General features: G+C 45.4%; 2 protein-coding genes across 3 annotated transcripts; both read right to left on the bottom strand.

The window, feature by feature from the left end:
- Positions 1-1,123: 1,123 nt before the first annotated feature.
- Positions 1,124-8,430, bottom strand: csnk2b (casein kinase 2, beta polypeptide). Of its 2 annotated transcripts, none has more exons than XM_069176066.1 (7): positions 8,316-8,430; positions 7,465-7,546; positions 7,011-7,113; positions 6,304-6,419; positions 5,637-5,712; positions 4,507-4,696; positions 1,124-4,056 (listed from the first exon to the last, which is right to left on the bottom strand). In XM_069176066.1, exons 2-7 carry the CDS (start codon positions 7,534-7,536, stop codon positions 3,966-3,968), a joined length of 648 nt encoding a protein of 215 aa, XP_069032167.1. In that variant the 5' UTR covers positions 7,537-7,546; positions 8,316-8,430; the 3' UTR covers positions 1,124-3,965. The 2 variants fall into 2 exon arrangements, with proteins under 2 accessions (XP_069032167.1, XP_069032168.1); XM_069176067.1 differs by lacking the exon at positions 8,316-8,430 and adding an exon at positions 7,668-8,287.
- A 745-nt stretch (positions 8,431-9,175) lies between these two features.
- prrc2a (proline-rich coiled-coil 2A) lies at positions 9,176-26,364 on the bottom strand. The gene is given in 18 exon segments (XM_069175697.1): positions 9,176-12,356; positions 12,359-15,365; positions 15,636-15,858; positions 16,047-16,374; positions 16,600-16,856; positions 16,957-17,491; positions 17,719-17,811; positions 18,001-18,190; positions 18,354-18,456; positions 19,215-19,366; positions 19,546-19,634; positions 19,727-19,968; positions 20,229-20,372; positions 20,466-20,547; positions 20,680-20,776; positions 20,910-21,087; positions 22,173-22,324; positions 26,274-26,364. Coding segments are annotated over 17 exon segments (5,970 nt in total). The 5' UTR covers positions 22,288-22,324; positions 26,274-26,364; the 3' UTR covers positions 9,176-12,221.
- Between the last annotated feature and the right edge of the window lie 901 nt (positions 26,365-27,265).

Genomic DNA, 27,265 nt, shown 5'->3' with positions numbered 1-27,265 from the left:
TATCATTCCTGCAAGCCTCAGCACAAAACAGCAGCTGCAGAGTGAAGCCTCTATAAAGGCAGATTTCCAATCAACAACACGTGTTTTCAGAGTGTGTTTTTTGGAAGTGGTCTCAAATCTGTGCAGCGGTCATCGCAGCATCCCAAAAATCCTTTGGGAGGAAAATGGTGCAATGCTGGCTCTGGGTGTGGCAAAGACTGAACATTTCACAGGACTCGAGTATAAGAGCGGCACAATTAACCAGATTGGAGGGGCTTTCTTGCCACATTCAGTTATGCAGCACTGTTACAGAAAGATGTTTTGGACTTCAGAATACACTCACCAGCTATAAAAAAAACCAAACAAAAAAACAAAAACAAACCAGGGGATTCCTTGTCTCAAAGTTGAAAGAATTTGCTGAGAGAAAAGGGAAAGAAGGGCAGGTCCCAGGCTGTGGTTTGAGGTTATCCTGAGTCATGAAGGAACCTCCTCGTCTTTTTCTGGAAAAACTGACAGGGATCAGCCACATGAAGACAACTCGGCCCTGCCAGTCACTTTGCCAAAGGCAGCTGCCGTGCAGAGGGGAAAAACACGTTCTGTGAGTCACACGTAAAGAAGCCATACCGTAGTGTCTCAAGGTGTTCTCTTGTGTTTTTATGGCTTAAACTCAGCGTGTGTGCAACACACCCTTTGTATTTTCCATTCTGACTTTTTTTTTTTTCATGTATCAAAAGAACTAAATGACATCAAAAAAACAATTCAAAAATAACTGCAGAAGCATGACTGGGGTCTTGTGACTTTGTGTCATTGGTGTATAACTGTTTCCCCTGCGTGTCTACTCACCATGTTGCTGTTACTTAAGTCATGTGAAATGTCACCGCAACCACACCCAAAGTTCCCACAGGAAATCTTCCTTCAAGCTCAAAACACACACACACACACACAGAGTAAAGAATACAGGTACAGTCGGGTTGTTTATGGTCATTCTGCGTTATATTATCTTTTAATCCTGATACTGTTGAGAAAATACAAACATTCAGATGGATAAAAACTGAGATTTTCAGAGGGGCCGAGTTCTCTTCTGACACTGTGTGGGGAGAAAGCAGAACTGCAGCATTCAATAAAGAGAAACTTCAGATGAATATGAAAAGAAAATAGAAGTTTATTGAGAATTCTGAATCCTGCTCACCCTTCCACAGTAGCAGAACGACACCGACAACAACACGGACGAACATCGGTTAAAATCTGGACACATAAATACCATTTCTCTTGTATCGTGAAATCCAAAAAGCAAAAACCTATTGCAGTCTACACAACAGTAAAGAAGAGAGGGAGTGAAGGGAGAGTGTCTGCCTCACTGCTTCAGAAACAAAAACAAGCGGCTGGTGGTCTGTCTGTCGGTCTGTCGGTCCATCTCTGAACCTGAACATAAATAATGACTGTGCTGTGGAGAGACACCAGGAGGATCAGTGCAGTGGCGGAGCGAGCTGAAGGATTCAGATTGTCTAGATTCTCTGAAGTCTCCTCGATCGTCAAAGGACTAGTTTGACATTTAGGGGAATATTTGCTTCAGAGTTTGAGGAGAAGATTGATATTGCTATAAACATAGAGCTGCACACAACAGGTGTCAGTAAAAAAAAAAAAGAAAAAGAAAACTAGAAACAGTAAGAGGGTGCCACCCTGGCTCTATCAGCTTGTAACGAAATCCACCTGCAAACATGTTGCATCTAGTTAGTCTCGTCTGCACAAACAATGTAAGAACAGTTTTAAACGGGCAGTAATGTGCCAGAATGTTTCAGGTAAAACAACGTTGTTTGTTTGTTTTTTTTAACCACGTGCTACTGCATGTCCGACCAGCACCTCTATACATATGTACACGTCATTAGTATAGCATGTCTAAGAAAAAAAAAAAAAAAAGCAACCGTTTGTGGTGTTACACCACATTCTGTGACGGTGGGTGAGCTGTTGCACGGTTGTTAATGAAACCAAAAAGCAAAGCCCAGACTGGAGCCTTCATTCTGTGAGGCTTGTGTTGATCTCTGCTAGATTCATCTGGGCTTATTCAGTCTTTAGAGACCGTGACAAAAAGGCCACATAACAGATATTTATTAGATGCCGTATTTATTTTTTTGATCATCTAAATACTGTTGGGTACTTATCCTTTATTCCCCTCCCCCCCTTTAATAGCTCGAATGACATTAAAAGCAACAACATATTTGAAACAACATCTGTGCAACAGCTACCACCAGTGGTCACAGAATAATAAGGTCTAACACCGGTTTTGGCTCGATGTCACAAGTGGTTGCCTAGCAACTGATAACTTGCACATACCACTTGGAAAACTGTCTAATTGTCATTTTTACACTTCAGTTTTTGTTTGGAATAATAATAATTAAAAAAAAAAAAAAAAAAATTACTTAAGGAGCTTCCAAAACTACCAGCACCCATAAAGCTCACAATGCGTCATCTTGTTTGTTTAAAATGTACAAAAAATGAAATGTATAAAACGGCTTGACGTTCGAGGTCGCAACCACAAACTTTAAAAGAGTTGATAACGGTTGCCTAGCAACTAAGAAACCAGCACACATTCATTAAGGTAAAGACGATTTGTCGTTCTTACATTTGAGCTTTCTGAATGGATTCAACTCACAAACATACAACTCGTTCATCAGCAGCTTTAGGAGGTGCTGGTAGGAGGATTTCCGAACCGCGGGGCAGAGGCAGGCTTGCCGTTTCCACGTTTTACAACCTAAGCTAACCAGCTGCTACGGCACGCTTCATATTTACCGTACGCACACGGGCGGTATCGATCTTCTCATAGACTCTCTGACCTTTTCCCCAAAATGTCAAACTGTTTCTGCAGCGGAGACGAAGCTACGAGGGCAGGTGGGTGACAGAGCAAACCTGTTGCTGCAGGTGGGGGGGGGGGGGTAGCACAGGTTATATCGTTACTGTTGTTTGACACGTGCACAGACAGCTGGAGAGTTGACAGGCTCGTAACAATTGTTGACGATTCGGGAAAATTCATGTTCGTTTGAACTGCTCCGACTCTCTCTCCTCGAATAGCAGGGAAAAAAAATGATTAAGGAACTCTTGAAAAGTAAATAAATCTTGAGTGTTCCTCTGTACCTTAAGGCAAATCTAACAAAAACGCTTTGTGCAGCAACACCACAAAACATCAGACAAAAATAATAATAATACTAATAAAAAAAAAAAAAGTGTTTTTTTTTTTTTTACAAACGTGCGATACAGGAAAAAAAACCAACAACACCCGCTGCCGTCGTCCGAACTGTCTCTGCGAGTGCCAGCCTGAGTGGACATGCATGGGGGGGCCGAGGGGGGAGGTGTGTGTGTGTGTGTGTGTGTGTGTGTGTGTGTGTGTGTGCAAACGGGGGGGGGGGGGTTTACCAACACCTTTTACCAAACTGTGCCAAATTACAAACAAACAGAACACTTGCACTTTCTTCAGCTCTCCGTCTATCAGCTACAGATATAAAACCCTTTCTACAGGAATAGTAGTGTCACCCACCAACAACGTAATTCTGCCGTCGGTGTGCTCGTACTGCGAGTGAGCGGCAGCGGCGGCGGCGGCAGCGGGGAGCCTCTGTAACGTTCCTCCTACCTCGCCTTCTGTTTTATGGCACGGATGAGTTTGGTAAATTTCGTGCATGGAAAACCAAGTGTGTGTGTGTGTGTGGCTGCATTCGTGTATTATGTGTGTGTGTGTGTGTGTGTGTGTGTGTGTTTGTCATTAAGATCATGGCTGTGCGTTTTTATGTCTCGCTCACACTCAAAAACTCTTTACACTTTTTCATTTGCCTTAATCTAAACCAAAATAATACAGTCTTCGGGCTGGGGAGGGGGCCATCTGAAGAGCTTTGTAAAATGCAGGTGACCCCTCTCCCTCCGATGATAATCCTCTCTCGGAATCTTCCTCCTCCTCCTCCTCCTCCTCTTCCTCCTCCTCTTCCCCAGTCCTGGACGCTCTAGCGGATGGCCTTGACGGGGCTCTTGAAGCTGGAGGCGGCTTGCAGCTGCAGCTGGTAGGCCATGGGGTGGATCTTGAACCCGTACAGTCTGGAGGAATGAGAAGGCGACAAACGTCAGCCGTGTGTATTCAATCGTAATCATGTTGCGGGCAACACGAACAGGCACACCGAAACTGGCGAGGCGGTTTACTCTCCGGTATTTGCCTTCAGGGAGCGAGCGGTAGGGTGTGATCTAAACTCTGTTTCTCCATCGCGCCACCCGTCATGTGACATTTAATGGGAACATGTGACGTCTGTTTGCAGCCGCAAGACGTCAAACAATGAAATGGGATGTAGGAAATGCGGCCGGAAATGGCAATGGAATGATCTGCCGACGTGAATTACGTTCATTTTATCAACTAAAATCAAAAACTGGCTGCTTAAATAAGATACTGAAGACTTTTGCTCAGGTTAATTTGAGGTGTGTTGAAGCCATTGGTGTGAATGTGGTCATTGTTCTCTGCGAGCGACACCGTCGAGCCGGACGGAGCGTACTGACCTTGGGACAAACTGATTAGCGGGCCTCTTGGGCCTGTACTCCGGGTGCACCATGAAGAGCATGTGGGGGAAGCCAGTGCCGAAATAGGCTCCATCTGTGTGGTGGTGCCTGGAGGACTTGGGTGTGTAGACGTCCATACATTTGGGGCAGTACAGCTTCACCATGGCCTCCCCTGGGATGTCTGACAGGCCTGTGACGGAGGAGGAAGAAGAGGAGGAGGAGGAGGAGGAGTGATGAGTGGAGGAAGGAACAAACGGCCTCAGATATGAAATCGACAATAATTAAGATAGCGCGAGCACTACTACACTTCCTTCCGTGCCAATGTTATCATCACGTCCATGTAAATTTAGCTTTCAGCAGAAACAGGCGACATGATGTGATGTGGACTGAAATGTGCCACAGATATGATTGCGCCAAAAAAAAAGTACTTCCTGGTTAAAAAAAAAAAAAAAAATACATTCCCCCAAACAAAACATCAGTAATCTCAAAGATCTTTATTTAAATAAGTGTCTGTCACTTATCTATCGCCGAATGAGGGAACACAATGGTGACTCATTGAAGCCCATGTTTCTGCAGTATGAAGAACTAAACCAGTCAGCTGTCTATGGTGACATTCACGGAAAAAAAATACTTGCAAAGTGTTTTTTTTTTTTTTTTTAATATCACCCAGTAGTGCTTGTTCTACCAGGGAGGGTAGATGGAGCCAATGCGACAGGCCCACCCTTTAACTGACAACTGACCGAGGTCACACGGGTGACACCGCTTGGATCTCTGGGAAGTGAAGTCCAAAAACAGCTGCAATTACCATTTATCAAAACAGCTGCCGTCAAAGCAGACAAAAACATTTTTTTTTAAAGGGTTCACGAGACAGCGATGAACAGCTGCAGGTATTTAAAGTCATGACAGACTGCAACTAAATTACTACAAAACTTCCTCTGATGATGCTTTACGTGCAAGTTACAAATTTGATTCAAAAGTAAAATGCCGTGTTCACTGTAACAATGAATATTAAAACGACCCTCTTGTTCTCTTTGTTGCGTCTGATGCTGCATTTGAGTAACTCTTTTTAAAACATCATAGATGTATTGTGTTGAAGCAGGACATTTTTTTCAACGCATTATTTTACTCACCAATAGGAAGCATGGGCTGATTCTCACAATAGACTCGGGGACAATAGCCAAAATCTCCCTGCTGATATTTCTCCAGCTGAAAATGAGGATTTAAAAAAAAATAAAAAATAAAAAGAGTCAGTAGAATAACAGCAGGCTGCCATCAACGCTCAGTTTAAAGTTGGAAAGACTGCATTTTATTTAGATGAGGAAAAAAGTTGTCAGATTATAATTTTTGATCACAGTAAAGCTCCCAAAATGGAAGTTCCACATTTGACAAACGGACTCTCACTGCAGACTTTTTTTTTTTTGTGGTAAATATTAAGACGGGTTTATCTACATGTTTGTGTTACAGCAGTCGGGGAGCGACCGCATGGGGGGGCCGCAAGAACTGAGACCGGTGCAGCGTGGCCTACTTGCGTGTCCTCCTATTAGTTTGTGATCCTGGTGGAGTCTGTTAATGGATTCTGTTATTGGTGAAAACAGCATGAAGAAAACTGAAGAAAGACTCCGTAATCTGCTAATCCAGGAAAAAAAAAAAAAAAAGGCTCTCTGGCCCGTGGAAAAGCAAACCGGTTCCTTAAAAGGTTCAAAAGTTGAACATGCTGCAAAGCCCGACTAGGTTTGTGTTGGCGGAGAGGAAGTGACACGCAGAGTGACCACAGACTGGTGGAATTTTATCACCTACCATCTGTGCGATGCCTCGGTTGGTGAGGATGTAGCGTGCGTGAATGAGGCCGTACAGCATCTCAGCCGCCTGCTCAATCAGGTCGCTCTGGTTGGGATTGTCTTCCAGCTCCTCATCTAAAAAGACAAAAGGAGGAACAGATGCATTCGCATTGTTTTTGACAGTTGAAAGAGATCCAAAACTGTGCTGGGAAAGATCATCAGAGGGATGGGGAAACACTCGGGAGCGCAGCAGAGCGTGCTGAAGGTTTCTGAACGTGCCACATCAGTAAATCTGAAAGGGCATGAAACAAAGGCGACGGGGAGCGCCGAGCGAATCTGAGAAACAGCGGGGAAAAAAAACTCGCACGGTTTCAAAGATCTTGTAAAAAGTGCACCATTTTGAATCAATAAAACTGCACCGCCGTGAGCTACGGTGAAAATCACGTGAGGAGAAACAACCTGCGCACCAGCTGACAACACAGCAAAACAAGAGAAAGCTGGCATCAAAATGTTCCTTTTCATTTTAGTTATTGATGACGTGAAACAACATGGCAGCATAAAAACCTGGCAGATGCGCACGTCATGAAACACCTGCGGCCGCTTTAATTCGCCTCCTGATCTCCGCAGACATTTAAACTGCTGTACATTGTCGAGTTGAGTAAAGCTTTTGTGTATCAATAGCAAAACACGTAATGCCACAGAGAGGCCTGAACGTAACATACAGACCTGGTTCAAGGTCCAGGATCATGTCCAGGGCCTGGCGGTAGTGAGGAACCTGCTCATTGAGCCCCGTCAGGTTGAACTTGTCCTGGATGTAGTCTTCATCTACCTGTCGTAAGAGACACCAGATAAGACAACCGATTACTCGTTAATTCACCGGAAATCAAATCCTCCTGCACACGCTGTAATTAAGAAGGGATCAGTAGTACCGTTTATAGGTCGGACCGTATAATCTAGGATCACATTGCAGAAGTATGTTAAAAATACAATCTCTTAAAAACCCCGCACAGGCCGACGAGAACATGCTCTTAATAATCGCGTTATATGTATAATGCATTAACTACAGATTCAATTGAAAACCTTCATCACCGCAGGTGCGGCATCGCCTGGATGTTATATCAGAGTTAACAGCAGCGCTCGTTTGTGCGAGTTCATTCAAATGAAGAAGAAAAATACCCACCTCACAGAAAAATTCATTCCCTCTCAGTCCACAGAACCAGGAGATCCATGACACTTCCTCTGAGCTGCTCATCTCTGAAGACCTGCAGGAGACAAGTGGACCAAACTTGTATATGTGCTGCGTTCACGTCACGGCGATTAAAAAAAAAAAAACAACCCGCAATTATGGAAAAAAAATAAAATACAAAAAACAGCATTTCATACCAGTTTCTGACAATCGATTCGGGTAATTTCACAGGAGCTGTATGTAGTTTCACTTGGCACAAATAAAGAAGCTATTTCAGGCCGTTAATCTGGTGGTGTGATCAGTTTAGCGAGAGAGCTCCTTCTTCCAATTCTGACAACATACCGTGAATGCAACACCAGATTCACACTCTGTAAATAGCTTTTATTAATCCCACCTTCAGCCAACTAGAGTATAAATTTAGTTATTTATCAATGTTTTCTTATTAAAAAGTGACGTGATGAAAGTGTAATAGTCTGAAATTGTCACTGCTCCAAGCTGATGGACGGCTAAGCTAACTACCTTACCCAAAAAAAAAAAATGTTTACGGTTGTTACAAAAACTCGCCTTTACGGTGCTTTTTTAAAAAAAATTTTAGTTACGTTAAAAACACGCGTTATTGGTGACGGTGATAAACCCGACATTAAACGTATAATGTAGTCGAGCGACCCAGTAAACGGGAGCTAACGGCTACGCGGAATGAAATTCAACATGGCGCGTCGTCAGAAAACAGGCCTCAAGACAAAGATGAGCTCTTTCCCCCCCGCAGCTCCCTTCCGCCGCCGCGTTTACTCGTCTAAAAAAAAACCAAAAACAAATCAACCGCAGGTGTAACTGCGCCAACTTACCCGGCTTTTTTTTTTTCTTTTTTTTTTTTTTTTTCTACTTTTATACGCCCGAGAAATCCGACCGGTCAATTTAGCGATCTCACGGGTGTAAATAAGATGGACACCACCTCCCAGTTCACCCCGTAAATTACGTTGTTCCTCCGGTGCGCCGACAAGCGGGCTCCGCCGCACGCTGCTGCCTCGCACTGGTCACCTCCGGTACTACAAGCTTCCGCAAAGGTGCGCTTTTACCGCCCTCCTGTTTCAATAACATAGTTTTCAATCCGAAAAAAAAAAAAAAAAAGAGTCCAGAAAGCGTCTCAGAAAGGCCTTGTATCCTTTTTTTTGTTTGTTTGTTTTGGTGATTTAAACATAAAAAAAATAAACGTTGGTGGGAGCGAGTGATGTATTATGTCAAATGTCCCCTTTAGAATTTGGACCCATATTTCAGATTGTAAATCCATCCCAGTGAAAGTTCAACAGTCTACGTTTCTGTCAAATGTGTTCCTTGAGGAGAAAAAAAAACAAACTTTTATAGTTGTTTCTGTTAAGGTTACACAGCAATAAACTCAAGAGTTTTGTGGACTTTGTATTTGTAGGGGTTTTGAGTCTTCCCCTGAGAAAATGTGGTTTTTTTCCCCAATAAAAAAAATATACAATTTCACGTAATTTTTTTTTAATCATTATTATTACCACACCTGTCCAAAATTTTGAAAAGCTAGATCAGATGATAAATACACATCCAATCCCCAGTCCACTGGGGAACAACTGCAATCATCAGATCAGGAAAAAGGCTAAAATAGCATTAATCTAGTTTAGTTTAAATTCTTTTATCTTCAAAACATTCCACACTCGTCAAGAATCAAGAAAGAGACGTGCAATTATATTTTTTCCATTAAATCAAAAGTAGTTTATTTAACTTTGCCTTCTCTGTATAACTTTATTATAATAAGACACTTCTCTGCTTGTACATTGCTCCCTTGAACTAAAAATGGCAACATTTGTTTGTGGGAATGTAAGTTGGGGTAGACAAAACTTAGATACATACCAATATACATACATGTGTGTATATTACGGCTCCATTAATAAAACCATAAATGCTAAAAACAATTTGAACCACTCCAGGTACCTCAGTAATGCTGGAAACATAATACAATCTTTGAGTACGTTTTTCTGGAATACACTACTTTTGTTTTGCTTTTAACATGGGTACATACAATAATGCGCACATCAACATGAAGAGTTAAGGAGGGATGAAGGACTCTTTGAGCCAGTGTTAAGTGTTCAGCTAACCATGTATAAATCAGTGACAGACAAGGCAAGCTGCACCCATGGGTGTGTTCATGCTTAGAAGAATTCATAGTGAAAAATAAAACATGTCCAACTTCTCTTGCCTGCTGAAGAATGTACGCTTAAATTACACAAAAACAAAAATAAAACTGGTGAAGTTCTCCACTGCAGGTTCTTCATCTGGATGATGAACATATACACACAGCCGGATGTATGTTTGTGGTTGTATTTAAGAAACAGATTTGTCTTAATAATATTGGTTAAATCACGTGTGGGCAAACAAGGCAGAAAGTGCTTGCCGTTCATGTTAACCCCTCCTGGTCCCCAACCCTTCCCCAGTTATTACACAGACACCAGAAAACACACATACACACAGGCACACGTACACAAATCATCAAATGCCCTACTCACAACATCCCAGAGATGATCTTCAAACTGTTGTCAGTAAACAAACAAACCCCAACTTACAGCAGTGACACAATTGATGCAGATGAGAAAATCAATTTAGTTCACCTTGGATGTTGTCTCCAGTCACTTTATGTCTCTTCTGTGTCATACAAACTATGTTTACAAGAGAAATCCTACATCAATCCAATATGCCCTCACTCCAGCTCCGCATTATTTGTTGCGTGTAAAATCTTGGAAACCGTGTGGTGAACTGCAGAAGGCGGCGCTTTCGTCACCGGCTCAGCAAAAAAAGTCCTGAATTCAATTCGTTTGGGCTCCCAGTTGCCACCGTGTTCTCAAACAGCCGTGCCGCTCGGGGTGGGGGGGGGGGCGGGGTGGGGGATACGTCCTCAGACAAAGGAGTCCTTCTTGGTGCGAGGAGTCTCCGCGAGAGCATAGAGAGTGCGCGTCGTGCCACACATGACAGCAGAGGGGGGGGCGGGTGTGTGTGTGATAGTAAAACACTCAGCCGAGCTCCGTACTCTGGGCCCAGACAGAGTACCTGTCCTGTTGCATCACATGTAACCAAAAACATTAACACAAAGTAGAAGGGGGGGGGGGGGGGGGGGGGAGGAAAAAAAACAAAAACAACAGCAACCATGGATGTTTGTTATACTACAAGGAGTGCCTATTAAAACAGATTCAATCACCTATTGAAGCATAAACAATTTTATGAAAGTCAAACATTTTTGTTTATTCTATCATGACGCACATTTTCCTTTAACTCATTTTTTCCCCCTGACAAGATGGACTGGTGGTTCACCTTGAGGGAGAAAAAAAAAGGTGTTACCGTAAAAATGGAGGTCAATGAGGAAATAATGGTTGTTAAAATAAAGCCATCAAGCTATCAATACAGTCTTAATAGGGTAAACAAAACTCATGAGAGAGAGAGAGAGAGAGAAAAACTACTGTCCTCGGGGAAACTTAGATTTTTGCCGTGTGCAGAAGTTCTGCAGGTAAAGAGGATGCTACGATGAGGCCAAAAAGGCCTTTATTCCTAAAAATAAAAAAAAATAAAAAAAATAAAAAAAAAGGAGCAACCAATAACCTAATGAAATGTCAGAGCAGGTCAACAACTCAGGGGGGAAAGAAAAAAAATCCCGAAAAAAAAAATAAATCAAAAAACAAATCACCGTCTATCTGAACAAGCAGCAGAAACATTGATATAAAAGACAAATCAATGAAAGTGTAGGTGAGCAGTAGTACATCAATGGGTCTTATCACAGTAATCAGACATACTTTGCAGGAGACCAAAAAAGTCAGCAAAAGGAGAAAGTGGGGAATTTAGTAAAAAGGTATTTTAATGACCTGCTTTGTCGAAGAAAAAACACACACCCCTAACATTGCTCAGAGGCTGAAACTCAACCGACACGAGGTCGAAAAAAAACAAAAAAAACAAAAAAAACCCACAAAAGAAAAAACATTTTATGGTACATTGTTCTCGTTAAAAGATGACGCCGCAATCTTTCCCTTTGTGAGGGGAGTAATGCAGAACTGCACTGCCGAATACCACCCAAGGCCAAAGTGTGGTAGAAATATACACAGGTACATAAATATAAAAGTTAGCCCAATCCAAACTTTTTTTTTTTTTTTTTTTTTTTTTTTTTGCCAATTTAAATCCCACATTTTCATTTTGCGCCACCATGACTGCATGTGTTCTGTGTGTTTTTAATGATGTCATATTTGTGCTTGTATATGCGTGTGTGTGTGTGTGTGTGTGTGTGTGTGTGTGTGTGTGTGTGGAGCTCTGCATGAATGGTATTCTCAAAACGACGTGCACCTCCAATTGCAAAACAACATGCTTGTCAAATCCAACTGTGGGGGAGTTTGTTGAGGGAAGGTTAGAAAAAAAAAAAAAAAATTGTATGTGAGGGGGGGGGAGGGGGAGGGGGGGATTTACAAATGAACGGAGAGCAAGACGGAACAAACGGAGAAATTTACAATAACGGACGGTAGATAGTAGAATGATGCAAAGGGGAGAGAGGTGACTGGGTTGGGGGGAGGGGGAGTGGGGGGGGGCAGCTAAACTGGATGTGAATACCATCTCCATTTACTGTACAATGCACTAATGTGTTTCAGGATGCCAACAGATAAGCCATGAATAACGATGAAAAGGGATGATGATGATGATGATGTAGGAGGGTGGGTTTTCAATGTGGGTGGGGTTCGTCTGAAATGTTTTATATTCCATCACTTCCTATTTTTCGGCGAGGGCCAGTTGCCACGCTTCTCCCCGCGGTTGCCACCTCCATTACCAGGGCCACCACCGGGCGGGCCGCGAGGGCCTCTGCCTCCCCCTCCCCCCTCCCCCCTCCCCCTCCAGGTCCTCCAGTGTTGACCCGCCGGTTCTGTCGCTCCATCCCGGGACGCTGACTCGAGAAGCTTCTTTTGTTAGCCAAGGGCTCTTTGCCGGCTATGTCACGCTCGACCATGCCTCCGCCACCTCCGCCGCCACCCCCGCCCCCTCCTCCCCCCCTTCCCAGGTGGTGGTGATGGTGAGAAGCGTATGACTTCCCTCCTCCTCCTCCCTCCCTGTCTCTGAACTCCGTGAAGTCGCTACTCTCTGAGGCGGTCTCCCACTCCTCATTGGCCTGGTCAGAGTTCTGGTTGGTGAAGTCAGGAGACTTGGCTCCGTGGCTGTGGGGGTGCTGGGGGTGGGTCGGACCAGCGTTGGCCTGGTTGTAGTGGTGATGGTGGTGGCTGTTTGCATTGCTGAGATGCCCGCCACCACTGTTGTTGTTGGTTGTTAGTGTGGCATTATGGTTAGCATTTTGGGCATTCCCTGTCATGGGAGCAGAGACCGGGGCTCCGTTACTGTCCTGAACTGAATTCAGGGAAGGAGACGAGGGCCGTCCTCCCCCGATGACCCCCACTCCCCCGTTGATGCGTGCAGCATTCTCTCGCTCCTTCAGTCTCCGGAAGCGGGGCGGCTTGTCCTGCTGGTGCTGGGAACGCCCGTGACGGCGACGTCGAGGGGGTCGCTCGAACCCACCCGGAGGGAACCCATGGTTAGCGGGGAGAGGGAGTGCATTCGGACCTCCAGAGTTTGCCGGAGGGTTTGTTGAAGCTTGCTGGGTTCCAACTCCTCCATTTTCCGTGGATCCTAGAGCAGCAGGGGTTGTAGCAGGCAAAGACGGCTGAGGGGGATTGGTCCCCTGATTTTGAGTTTGACTTCCATCAGCTACCTTGTCCTTCTTCTCGCCTGCATTTCCTCCCCGACCTAAATCTTTGGGCCCGGAGTTTTGTGGCGGACCTTGCTGTTTCCGGGCTGAAGATGACGACTTGGGAGGCCCACCGTGAGAGACTGGACCGGGTCCAACCCGGTGTCCCCCCGCTGTTCCTCCGATGTTGCCACCGCTCCGGTAGCTGTTTCCTCCTCCACCTCCGCCACCCCTGCCTCTCCTGGAGGGCACACCCCTGGGGGTGAAGACCCGGGCCTGGGAACCTCTCGGTGGTGCCGATGAAATGTTTCCACTGCCGCTGGTGTGGGCATTATGAGAGCCATTCTTGGTGTTGGGTTTCTGGTTGTCGTCCTTGTCAGAGTGAGCGATGTCACTTGCACCACTCTCACTGCCCGTCTCGGAGCCTCTCTCCCTCCTTCTCTTGGGGATTTCTTCATACTCTGACCCCTCACTGCGGGTTTCACTGCGGTTTCTGGCCCTTGCTGGGTTATGCTGAGACCGGTCCTGACCATGCCGCCCACCGGCTCCTTCGCCCTTGGATTCCTGGTGATGGCCACCGCCACCGCCGCCACCACCACCACCTCCACCACTACTACCACCACCACCACCACCACCACCAGATGAGCGGTAGTCTCTACCACTCCTGCCACCCATTCTGCCCCGACCGCTGCTGGCGGGTCCAGCACTGGCCGTGTAGGTGCCCCGGAAACCACGGCCGCGGCCGTAGAATTCTCCTCCTCGTCCACGACTGGCTCTGCTGCCTTTGGCGGGGACTCCATGGTGGTGGGAGGCGTTGCCTCCTCTTTCAAAGGAGCGGTCTCTGTCCCTTCTGGAGGAGGACCCTGAAAATCCTGATGAAGTGTTGTCTACGTCTTTGGACCCTCTACCTTGCCCTCCTCCTCCACCACCACCTGAGGACCGTTCTTTTCCTCCATTCCTGGGTTTGGCTGTCTGGGGATGCTCGTCTTTAGATGGAGCTGATGTGTTCTGGGAGTTGGAGGAGGCTTCCTGCTTAATGGAGGTGGGTTGACCACCATCGTGCTCTTTATCTTTTCCCAGGCTTGGTTTCTCTCCTTCCACTTCCCCTCCCTCTCTCTTCATTTCTTTCGGCACTGGCTTCTTAATGGGACCAGCTCTCTTGTTAGCATTGCTGCCTCCTGTCTGGTTGGAGGGTTTGTGGTCGGATGGAGTGTTGGAGGAGTCCTCACCTCCACGGGAGTTGTTTCCGCCTCCTGCATTGTTGCCCCTCCTGCCATGAGAGGATCCTCCACCCATACTGCTGCTGCCAGGCCGTGGCCCCCACTGGGTCTCCGTCTTGTGCTCCCGCCCTCCTCTTTGGTTTGATTTAGGATGGGGATGTTGCTGCTGCTGCTGCTGCTGCTGAGGCTGATTATGACTGCTATGTTGAGATGGCGGTGGGCTAGCGGTGTTGGCGGAATGGGGAGTAAATGCCGGGCCTGTCTTCTCCTGTTTCACGTGGCTGCCACTGCCGGCATTTCCACTGTTGCCTCGTTCACCATGATTGTGCCCGATGCCAGCTTCACTCTCTCTCTGAGACGGGTGGTGGTGTAGGGCCGCTTTGACATTCCCATCTTCCCTGGCAGAGGAGGAGGAGGAGGAGGAAGAGCAGGAGGATGAGAGGGAAGGTTGGTGGAGAGGAGGAGAGGAGTCAGTCTTCTTAACTGCAGCTTCACCACCCCTGTCACGGCTGTTCTCTGTCTTATGGGGGTGGAGAGGGAAGTGAGGCTGCGCAGGGTGGTGACCGTGATGATGGTGGTGGTGAGAGTTGCTCTCAGGTGGGAGGTCTGCACGACCGTTACGATCGTAGTGAGGATGTGGGCCTCCCCATATCTGGCCCTGCTGAGATCCGCGGGGCGGCCCCTCATCCTGGTGGGGGAAGTTATGCGGCTGGTTTCCCCTATCACCCGCCCTCTGCTGCTGCTGGTGGGGAGGCATCCTCGCACCTTGGTCAGGGAAGTTGCTGTAGTTGCCCCGCCCACTGATATAGTGATGAGGGTGGTGGCCGCCTCCCTGGGAGACAACTTGAGTGCCGACAGGAGGAGGGGTTTGATTGGATGTCCCAGATGTGGAGCTGGGCTGTTGGATAGGTCCCAATCCACCCTCTCGCATACGGTGTGGAGGAGTGTCACTCCTAAAACAAGTAAGATTGAAAGAATACAAACTTAATCCATGATTACATTAATGGTTCAAATCATTCTGGGCGATACTTGTGATGCTGCACATAAGAGGTGCAGCAAATAATAGTTATCATTTAATGCAATCAAATTAAAACACCCCTGAGAGAAACACTGCCTTTAGGAAGCTTACAGATACTGTTATGCATGTTAGATCAAATTGTAACGCAAGAAAGAGAAAGGTAGCGTTCCTCCTTACTCTCCTTAAACTGACTGAGTTTACATACCTGGGCCCTTTGGCCACATCTTCATCCTCCAACGCCTGCTTCTGCCTCAGTGGCGACGTTAGCCCACGGTTCTCCCCTCCGCTAGGGAATACCTCCGGCCCCCAGGCCAGTTTAGGATCCATAGGCGGGGTCCCACGGTGAGGGTGCCCTGGGTGCTGTTGCTGCCTGTCAAAGGGGTCTGAACCAGATCCCCCTGAATTAGACCGCTCACGCCCAATAAGCCCTGCGATAGAGAACAAATTTAAGAAAATATCTAAACAGATACTGACTATAGTCAACAATGTGACTTCACAGTAATCACTCAAGTGTGTAAGCAACTACACTAGCACACCATGCGTTAGGATCTGAACTATATCCTCTCCTTTGGCAATATTGTGATATTTATTTTGTGATATTGTCCTATCCACTCACCAGATGGGTGCATGCCGGCTGCATAGTAGTCCATGGGTGGAGGGCGACCCTGCATCATGCGTGGGTCCATGTAGGGCATCATCATCCAGCGAGGGTCAAAATTCATTGGCAGAGGTGGAGGTCGAACCATATTGTTGGGTTGATACAGGGGTCCGCCCTGCTTAGGTCCGGGCCCTGGCTGGGGAGTTGAACCTGGTGAAGGACCCTGTGCAGCCTGGGGCTGTGGGGACAACTGGCTTTGTGATACCTGGCTGTGTTGCTGCTGCTGCTGTTGTTGTTGTTGTTGTTGTTGTTGTTGCCACTGCTGCTGCTGCTTGAGGAGCTGCTCCTAAAGAGAAACAGAAAAATAGAGCACTCAGGATGTTACAATAGAAATATCAGATATCTTAAAAGGCACACTAGTGTTGGCAGCCAAATATGTAGCTCCCTTTGGTAAATGAGGCTGTTATTTTTGTTGAATGACGCATACAACAAAGCCAAGTCATTTAGAGTAAAACAACCATTAAAGCAGTATTTTTTTTTACTTTTAACAACAGCAGTTGCAAATCCTAACCTGCTGCTGCCTCTGAAATCGAGGTGGAAGAGACTTCTGGTACTTTGAGTATCCCTGGCCAGGAGGACCACCGGCTTGACGACCTGCTCCAACTCCGATATTCTCAATCTTCACCGGTTCGACTCCTCTTTCGCCTCCGCTTCCTGTGCGAATGTGAGGACTGCCCATGGGCTCTTCCTTACTCTCTCCGGGTAAAGGTACATCCAGTGTGGGCTGCTGTGGCTGTGACACAGCCGGCTGAGGACACTGTTGGGCATCTGAACAAAGAAAAAGGTTGCAGAGTTAAATCCGCAGATTGAATCAAGACGTGGACGTTTTGCTGGAGCTGAGATATCAACGACCAGGTGAGAAACTCACCTGCGCTGGAGTCGTAGCTGCTGTTGCTGCCTGCTCTCTGGCGGTCACTTACTGGACCAGGCCCCGGCTGAACAATCAGCAATGGGGGCTCCTCAGGGTCCACACAGGGGGACGGGGGCTGGCTGATGTTGGGGGAAGAAGCTGAAATAGATGGACTAGGGCTGACTGCTGGACCTGTTGTAGAATTTCCATCGAGGCTGGGGCTTTTGCTGCTGCTACCACCACCTCCAATGCTGCTGCCCTGCTGCTGCTGCTGCTTCTCATCCAGCCTCTTCAGCTTCTCGGCGCAGGCTGCACGTCTCTCCTCCTCCATCCTACGTTCTTCCTCCTCGCGGCGCCGACGGGCTCGCTCCACAGCAGCCGAGATCTCAGAGGACGACTGCTTCCTGCGCTGACGCCAAGTCTCATCCTCATCCTCCCCTTGGGCCGTCAGACCCGGCTGGGCGGGAGGAGTAGTGCCTCCTGCTGCCGGTTGGTGCTGGGAAGGGGCAGGCTTCCCCGGGCCTACAGAGGCACCCTGGTTGTGGGGCCGGTCCTGAATAGTTAGAAAATATTTGATGCTCTACGGTGCAGTTTTCAACTCTCTTGATGACATTATTGTAATCTGGTAGAAAAATGTTCTATGAATGGTTACACATCGACTGTGATAGAACTCAGGAGGAAATAAATCAACTTAAAACTAAAGATGACTAAGACTCGTGGACGGTGGGGTGGGGTAATGATAGAAATGACTGGTCTATGAGGCCCTATCTGGATGTCTACCTGTCGGTAAAAGGAGTAAAGCCCCTGTCCGAGGAGCGGCCCAGGTGGGGGGGAGGGCTGCTCCCGGGTACCACCCAATCCAGGCCTGCGCCCCTGTATACAGGCAGACACAGTTAGCCATGGTCCACCACAATAATCTACACTGACACAAACACTAACACATCTCTGCCCACAAATAAGTTCTTAACTGGATGCACAAATTGTCTCAAGTTTTAAATTTGGACTCTACATCTTCACAGCTTGAGTATGGCCTCATGTTGCGGCTTCTGTTTAGCACACTACCTGGTAGTTGGATGGTGCTCCTTGACCCCCCCAGCCACTGCCTCCCTCCTCGGCCCATCCTGGCTTGCTGGAGGGGGTTTGGGGGCCATTGTCAGCATTAGAAGGAGGAGTGCGACGCGTGTCTCCACCGTTGTCCGAGGCTCGAGAGTGAGAGGTTGCAGTGGGGGCGTCCTGGGACCTCTGCTGCTCACTGAGGACAAGAGGAAAATAATCAAAACAACAGTCACAATTTAAGTTAAAACACATTATTGAGATAATCTGTTAAGTTATCTCTCTCTCTCTCTCTCTCTCTCACACACACACACACACACACACACACACACACACACACACACACACACACACACACACACCGTGAGTCATTCTGGCTCTCGGTTCTTTCCTCCTCTCCCTCTTCATCTCCTTCATCATCACTAAACTTCAACTTGGCGGAGTAATCGATCTCCTCATGAGCACCTGTTTTGGGAAGAAAAGAAAAAAACAGGACAGAAGAAGACATCAGAAGCCTGTTTGTACCAAACATCCACTGAATGTATTGTTCACATTATTCATCATCCATCACTATGATGAACCTGATCTCCCCCCACCCACTCTGTGGGAAGGGGGGGGCACTCTGCTTGGATCAGCAGGAAATGTGATATGCAGAAACAACTGCAATGTGCCAAAGCATCAATCTCACCCTCTACCACAATATCATCACCTCCTTAATCTTTTAACAGCATAAATCAACATGCAACGCATTGGGATACTTTAATGTAGATGTTGAATGGGGCCGCACATCCCCAAAAACATACACCTATGCAGAGCTGGCTCACTGCAGATACCCTGAAAACTGAAAAAAGTGTTGCACCCATAAGCACAAATTCAGTTTTAGTTCCATCGAAATTTACATGAAATCAAAACCAGGGATTGAGCGAAGACTGAACCATAATACAATATGATTCTCTTCAAATTCTGTTGTGTTATTGCATCAAAGGTACCTACAGATTTCTGACTATGGACTTAAAAAAGGCATATTGAGTGTTGAGATTTTAACAAATTTTACATCGTTTTAAAGTTCTCTATCAATGTAGATGTCTTCCAGTGCTTTTATTGTGACACCTTATTTTCCTTTTTGGATAATGGATATACAATCATAACAGGTCCTCCATGGTAAAGCTGACATGTAGGGTGTATATCTTTCAATGAGCTTTTTTTTTTTTTTTTTTTTTTACCTGCCCAGCCTTCGTCTCCATCGTGGTCCAGCTCATCTAGCTCCTTCAGGTCATCCTGCTTTAGGATAGAGGGCCGCTTCACCACCTCTCCACCTGCATCACGTGGGCCTCCCTGTGACCTGTTGTCAGGACCACCCTGCCCACGAGAGAACCTGAAAGAATGGAGGAGGTTCTTTGTAAGTGACATGATGAAGATAAAGAAAAAGCACAACCTGAAAATGCAGTAAAACTGGGATCAAGTTAGAAACAAAGCTACATTGTAACCCCTCATACAATTTTTAATTATATGCAGTTGAGATTTTTTTCCATCTGATTTTAGCAAAGATCATACCTTGGAGCAGGCCCCTCCCCAGGTGGCGGGTACCTGTAGGGCCCCTGAGGGCCGTAGGGGGCCGGGAAGGGCAGATAGGGAGGATACATCTGGGGAGAAAAAAACAGATCCAGTTAAGATAGTGATTTTTTTATTTTTCATACTTGGGGAGAAAAAGCGAGAAAAGCAAAACTAAACTTACGAAGGGAGGCATGATCCCTCGATATTGTGGGAACCCAGGCCCCACAGGGGGCTGGGGCAGGGGCAAGGCAGGGCTGCCTGCAGGAGGGTTCCTAGGTGGCCCGTGGTTCTGGGAGTTTGGAGTGGGGACCCCAGCTGCCCCATCCATCACCAGAGCTCCACCGGTGCCACCCTCCACTGCCCCCTCCCCAGACAGGGTGGGCGCCAGGGCTCGGCCCCCACCGTCCCGCCAACTTGTAACGTCTGAGGACAGTGAACACGGAGAGGACAGAGTGGTCAGTGTGATTCCTAGACTTTCAAGGAATACAATCAGACATGCATAGTCCTTATTGTGGAGAGACAACAATTCTTTTGACGTACCAATGTCTACAGTGCTGAATGCTCAATATAATGAATAAATAAGGTGCAGAAAACACTCCTAAAAACTATCTAGTGAGAGTTGTTTTGGCACCATTTAAAGGACTGCTTGATCAATTAATAGAGGGCAAGCTGACATTACTCACTTTGGGGGCGGAGGCTTGGTCCGGGCCCATACCACTGATCTGCAGTGCCCTGTTCTCTGCCAACTTTGTCCTGGTCGCCAGCCGCCTGCAGGGTGGGAAATTCCTCGCGAGAGAATGGCGACGGTAGGTTTGATCCCTTTCCACCTGCAAAAAGGGGAAGATGAGGAGAGAGGCTTAAATTATAACAATAAGATCCATCTTGAGAAATGTACGAGATGTACAAAACGGAAGACGCACCATCCCCTTGTGTTCCATGTGTAACACTGGCCTGTGCCCAGGACCTTACCCCTACGGCCTGGGTTGAAGCTGGGGCCAGAGCCTGAGGAAGGTACACACAAACATCCACATGATACATGTCAACTGTAGCAGCTATAAATCCTCTAGTGCATTACTAACTTAGAATTTTATTTTGCTTTCGCGTTAGTTAGTTAGTTAGTTAGACTGTCTGTACCTCTGAAACTGGCGGGGTTCTCGGGCGGGTCGGTGCAGGTATCTGTGAAGCCACAGGCTGCTGCGATTCCGGCTGCGGTGCTGACAATGCATCGGTACTGAGTGAAAGAAGGAAGTCACCAAGGATGTTAGACCGCGGCAAAACAAGCAACCACACAACACAAGAATAAAAAGGATAAAACTATTTCTCACAGTTCCACTGAAAGGATGAGTTAGGTTAAAACTTCTTACCTCTTTGGGTCTGCTGGTTCCTGTTTGCTTGCCCATCCTGTGCCGTCTTTGGGAACGAGCGAGACGTTGGGATCGTTGCCTTTGTTCTCTGCCTTCAGACTGGGCAGGTTGGCAGGGGGTGGCATACGCCGCGCAGAGGCAACTTTACCAAGAGACTGCAGGCCATGGCGGGGGGGAACTGATATGGGGAAAAGAAAGGAGGCCATTAGCACAGATGGAACATTGAAACCTGACACTGGAGAAATCTACTGGGTGTAGGAAGGAGGCCGATGACAGAGATGGCATTTGCTGCTTTCTTTGCTAGATATGCAATTAGGATGCTGAACAAACAACAAGGCCTCTTGGTAGTTTCAGTCTGATGATTCTGATGAATATGGATTAGGGAGAGAAAAAAAAGCTTTTAGACGTTATTAAAAACCTTCAATAAACTCAGTTCAATAACAGTTTAAAGAGAGGTGTTGTGGATATTGATGCTTACGGAACCATGGAAAAAAATCTTGTGATTCTGAAAAGTGAAGCTGTTCTGAATATCAATCCCTCATTTGTTTCCTGGAGGCTCACAGAAACCACAGCAGTGCATGGCTTCACTATGTGTGTGGGTGTGCGTGTCGGTGGGGGGGTGTCTGTAGTTTGGGAACGGGGACAGCTGCTTAGATCTAGTAGGGAGCTTCCTCCTGAATTAAACATAAACTTGGGACTCGGCACAGAAGTTAAAACAGCGTCCACAAGTAAGCCTCTGTCTCAGGTTGGGCGCAGTGGCTCCAAAACTCAGCTGACATGTTCAGGCTCAAGAGCCATTCACCCTCGTAGCCTTGCGTTTGCATTTTTATCTGCCTATCCTTGTAAAACATAAATTCTGCCGATCAATAATGATGGCGAACATCTCTGAATAATATTCACAGTATCAGCAAAAAAAAAAACAGGCAGGCAGGCAGTTAAGAGACGCTTGCCCTTCTTGTATTGGAAATCAGTAAGAGACCTATTAGGGAGACAGTAGAATAATGCATCAACAGTTGCAGCACTTGGTGGCAGGAGACAACGCAGCACAGCCAGCCAAGTTCAATCAAAACACCAATGGGTAAGTGAGCAGATCTGTTTCTTCAGGGCTACATCTGATTAAGTACCAAGCAAGTTGTACATCCTCAGCAGCAGAACAACATCATCTGGCAGAAAGACAGAAGAGTCAATCCATCCCACATAATGTATCCACGAAAAACCTTGTTTTGTCTTAAAACTTTGACAGGAAACAACCGAGATACTTACCAACAGGCTTTTGTGTTTCAAGGCTCTTTCCTTTGTATGTATCAAACAGGTTGAGAGACGCATACTTGGTTTTGCCTTCCTTCCCCTTTGCAGTTTGCCCAGAGCGCTCTGACATTGCGCTGTCCGCTCATTGAGTATGGTGAGCCCTGAGACTGGAGGAGATAGGGAAAGGATGAGCGAGAGATTTGACACCAGGTATACAAAGAAAGTGAAAGTAAAAGCGCTGATTGCACAAGTATTCGGAGCAACTGGAACAGAAACCAGTGCTCAATCAAAACATATTGAACATAAGAATTTGACAGCAGTTGTAATTGTGTGGTCTACACTCATAGATTAATTTGTAAAACGGCATCAAATATGTTCACATAGTGAGGAATGTCACAAAACAGGCTGTTCAATGAAACGCAGATATAAAAGATGTCAGTGATACCGGTTGTGGGTGAGGCACACTCATTAAAGGCCAAAACAACATTTAGAAGTTGGGAACACAGATTTTCAGCCTGACTTTTCACAAATACACGAATCCTGTGTGACAACGAAGACGTGTTGATCTGCCTGCTTTTAAATAACAATATATTTTCAGTTACTTCACAGCAGACTTTCCCACAGGACTCTGTGGCATGGAGGAGTATGTTTTTATTTCAACTACACAGATGTGCCTGTTTCGCGATAATAAACGTATAAACATAACAAGGATGAATGTATTCATATTAGGGTTCCACAATAAACAAAATCCAATATCACAATATTGTTCACTAAACGCCTTGGTATTGATATTGTAAGGATGACTGTTGGTGCTTACACAAAATATTTATGCAGTAAGATTTTTGATAAATATTATCGGTAATTTGGATGCAATGGATAAGGGGATAAAGGCAAATAATAGAATAGTGTGTTGAGTTAAGAAGATGACATAATTTTATGGTAATGTAGGCTTTAACATAAGGAAAAGACAACTCCAATACCATATCCTGATATTACAATATCCAAAATGTAAGTCCACATCTGCTCTCATATTGCAATATCAATCGAATATCGACATATTGACCAGTCGGTGTTCAAACAGAAGAAACGTGTAAAAAAAGACAGTTATGTCCAGTCACCTACTTGTTATATACACATACACACACAAACAATTATGTTTTCCTCCCACATTGTTTGCACTGCTCACCTACTGCCGCACCATCTTAATCACATAATTCTAATTAATACACGGTGAAAACTTACTATGGCGTGTAAGGATTACCGTGGCAGCTGCATTTGTGCAGCTTTCCACAGAATTAATTCAGGTTCTGCCACAGCTTTTGAGCAGGTGTGCAGGTAATCCGCTACTCTTGAAACGTATTATCTTCACACAAATTTTGGTTCGGTCGGATTCAACGTTACGCCGGTGTAAATTCAGTTTAATGTTAGCAGAGCTAGTACAGTGCTCATCACAGGAAACACTGTACAAACGAAAGGGAAAAAGCTGAACCATGGTTTCTATGGCAACACATTATAAATGATATTTTTTTCCATGGCTTGCCTTGAGACAGGGTTCGGCTCCATGGCAACTGCAGGGCCTTTAGCTTGAACTCATTTTACTGCACATCAATAAAATACGCGGCACTGACATCTGTCCAATTCAGCATGATTTGGCGGCATCCAGCAGGTTAAACTGCGTCCTCCACTCCTCCCAACTCCCATTAGGCCTTATTACAGACAACAGATGACTCCTCTAATATTGTTTGACTACAAGTAACATTTCATTCACTTGCTCTGAATGAAGCCGTAAAACAAGTCGGGCCAAACAAAATGGCCAATGATCAGTGGAACAATTTTAGAGCTAAACAACAACAACAAAAAAGACTCACAGCTACAGCTCTTTGTTATTTTGTTGTGCATTGTCATGACTCTATATGAATTGTATATCAAAATAACTGAAAGGTGAAAGAATTAATGGAATCCTGACAGATCCACCAGTCTTTAGTATACTTATAACTACTATACCTATATAGCTATTATTTTAACAATAAAATGATGAATTGAATTTAAATTATACTACTAACATACAAATTTCCTTAATATTTAAACTCCTCCATATTACAGATCTCTTGGGACTGTGCTATCAGGATCCCCTTCTGTGGAACCGGCTCCCCACCAGGGTCCAAGACCCTGACACACTCTCTACTTTCAAGACCAAATATAAAGCTACCCTTATTGATAAAGCTTACAATTAGGGCAGGCTAAAAATGATCTATATCCATCCCTTCGCTATTCTATCACAGCATTTTCAGGTTTTTTTTTTTTTAACATTTACTATAACATTGTATTGCTATTCACATTGTGTACACCTTTGTGGTTTTGAGGTTGATATTCTACCGAGTTTGTTTGCACTTTTTGTGTTCATATTTACAATATTTGATCAGTCATTGTACTTTTGTGTATGTAAAGTGTGTCTGGACGATGTTCTACGGTGAATTTACACCGTAAATACAGATCCATTGAATTGTGTTTACCCTGTTTGACCAAACCAACACGTCCAACCAGGGATCAATGTTGGACCACAATAATAATAAAAACAAACTGCTAAAAACACTCCCAATGTAAAATCCCACTTCCTTCTACTGCGCACTGATAATCCTTACGGAAACCAAAACACCGCAATTACACAGAATTATCGCAGAAGGAAATAAACACCACTCAATAATAATAATAATACTAATAAAAAAAAAGGTTTCACACGGTGACTACCGATCAGCAAGTGCCTCAATAGCCAGATGAGATTAGAAAATTAGGTCGTGGGATGGCTGGTCAGCTGCATGTTGTGTGGGGATTAACGGAGGAGGAGGAGGGGGGAGGCCGGGGGCAGCAGCTACACCACCGGAGCCACAACCGCAGATCGTATTCCACAAAGCGGCCTTGTGAACCCAACGATACACCCCGGTCGAACCGAACCGAACCGACCCGGCCCGACCGTGGGCCAAAACAAACAACGGGCAGCCACCACACGAGCATTCAGGGTTTTAAATACACAAGTAGGATACGCGTATTGTGGTGCTACCTAACGTTAGCGGGCCTCAAGTGTCCTCGTTGGGAGGAGGAGGAGGAGGAAGGAGGAGGAAGGAGGGCTGCGTTGATGTTTCATAACACGTTTTCAACAACTCGCGGTACCGTTTAGCTATTTAACTCTGCGAGGTGTTTACATCCCGAGATCGGAAAAAAACCCGGTGTTCATCAAAGCCGCGGTACCGACCTGGAGTTGGTACCAGGCCACGAGACAAACGCAAGAGGGGGGGAGGGAGGGGAAGAGAAGTTGGGGGAGAGAAGAGGAGAAAAAAAAAAAACATTTTTTTTTTTTTATTAAGGAGAACAAAACAAAATGGCGGCGGAGACAGGCCCGAGTCCGGCTGTGTAGCAGAGCCCCCCCTCCCCCCCCTCCTCCTCCCTCAACGAACTTATCACCAAACGGCTGACTTAATATTTAAGAAAAAGGGAATTAAAGCCGAGTAAATTATGTTTAAAAAAAAAACCACCCCATCAAAAATAAAAACAATTACCCGTTTTTGTTTTTTTTTCCCCAACAAACGGCAGCGCATCGTTAACCGACACCGAAGCTAACAGTTAGCCTCGGTGTTATTCCGAAGCGCTAACGTTTATCCGCTAACATTAGCTACGTAGTATTACATGGATAATGAAAAGAAAAAAGAAAAAGCACACACCCGATAATCCAACAGCGAACTTCACGTTTTTTTTTTTTTTCAAAACAATTAAATACATCCGAGTCGAGTTGCAGCAAAAAAAAAACAAAAACGACTTCCAAAATTTACAAATATATCACTTAGCCGAAGCTATCGAGCTAATGCTAACGTTAGCTGCTAGTCTTTCCCTCCTCCACCCCCCACAAAAAAAAAAAAAAAAAAAAAAATACACGACCGCTCCTCCGCTAAACATCCTTCCAGGGAAGCCCAAATTCCGTGTCGACAGATAATACCGACCGTTTTTTTTGGGGGGGGGTGTGTGTGTGTGTGTGTGTGTGTGTGGGGGGGGGGAGCAGCTCGGTGTAACGTAAACTGCTCGGTTGCCGGCACGAAGCGACGCACGAACACGGCGGCCACTGACCTGGTGGTGTCCCGACTTGTCTCGAGGTTGTATCGCAGAATGAGGCGAGCTAAGCTATCGCGTAGCTTTCTAGCAAAAGTTGACCCAGCTAGCTTAAAGCAACGTTATCCTCTGAAAAAAAAAAAAAAAAGAAAAGAAAAAAAAAAAAAAAAAAAACCCAGAAATAAATAAATAAATAAAAATTTAAAAAAAAAAAAAAAGTCTCCGGAGTGAATTTTACCTTAGAGGAAACGAAACGAAAAAAAAAAAAAAAAAAAGGTTGTTCGGTTTTTCTTTTTCTTTCTTTCTTCCAAAAAAATAAAAAAAATAAAAATAAAAAAAAAAAAAGGAGAGGAGGAGGAAGAGGGAGGGGGTGAAAGAAAAAGTGTTAAAATACTGTGGACTCGATCCGTCACCTGAAGAGCCGTCAACGGCTACTGGTCGGAACCGAGCGATGGGAGCCGTTTGGGGGACCTTCAACGGTGCAGGAAGCGTGCGACACGTGTTTCGGTCGAAATGCCTTTCCGATTGTTGTCCTTTTAATGTATGAGCCCGCAATTTTGTTTTTTAAAAAAAAAAAAATTTAAAATGAAAAAAAATAAGCAGCACGCTTAAATACGTGTTACAACTTCGACGGGGGAAAAAAAAAAAAAAAAAAAAAAAAAAAGTTTAACCGCTTCCTTTGGCAAACAAGCCAAATGAATAAAAAGTTAAAGAGAGCGTTGTTGTCCCCGAGATGCAAGAGAATCTATCTCGGATGATCACGTGTATTAATAATAATAATAATAATAATAATAATACATTTTTATTTATACAACACCTTTCGATCATAAAATGTACCTCAAAAGTGATTTTACAGGTGTTTATAATAATAATAATAATATAATAATAATCAGGAGGTTGATTTTTATTTAACTTCCAAAATAATATGTTCAAGTCGAAACACACACATTGGAACCATCATTTACTACATTATATCAAAGATGTTTAGGAAAAAGACACAGGGACATTGA

Source organism: Embiotoca jacksoni, unplaced genomic scaffold, assembly GCF_022577435.1.
Source record: "Embiotoca jacksoni isolate LCO1_2020_lvr unplaced genomic scaffold, fEmbJac1.0.p SCAF_7, whole genome shotgun sequence".
Taxonomy (NCBI): Eukaryota; Metazoa; Chordata; class Actinopteri; family Embiotocidae; genus Embiotoca; species Embiotoca jacksoni.
Note: the sequence above shows the minus strand (reverse complement) of the source record. Positions and strands in the feature narration are given on the sequence as shown.

Bases quoted from the DNA above. Each gene is read 5' to 3' on its own strand.
- csnk2b (XM_069176066.1), bottom strand. From the start codon at position 7,536: ATGAGCAGCTCAGAGGAAGTGTCATGGATCTCCTGGTTCTGTGGACTG. The intron at 6,420-7,010 runs GTCTGTATGTTA...TTGTCTTTTTAG, and splicing joins GATCCTGGACCTTGAACCAG to ATGAGGAGCTGGAAGACAAT. The intron at 4,057-4,506 runs GTCAGTACGCTC...TCATTCCTCCAG, and splicing joins GCTAATCAGTTTGTCCCAAG to ACTGTACGGGTTCAAGATCC.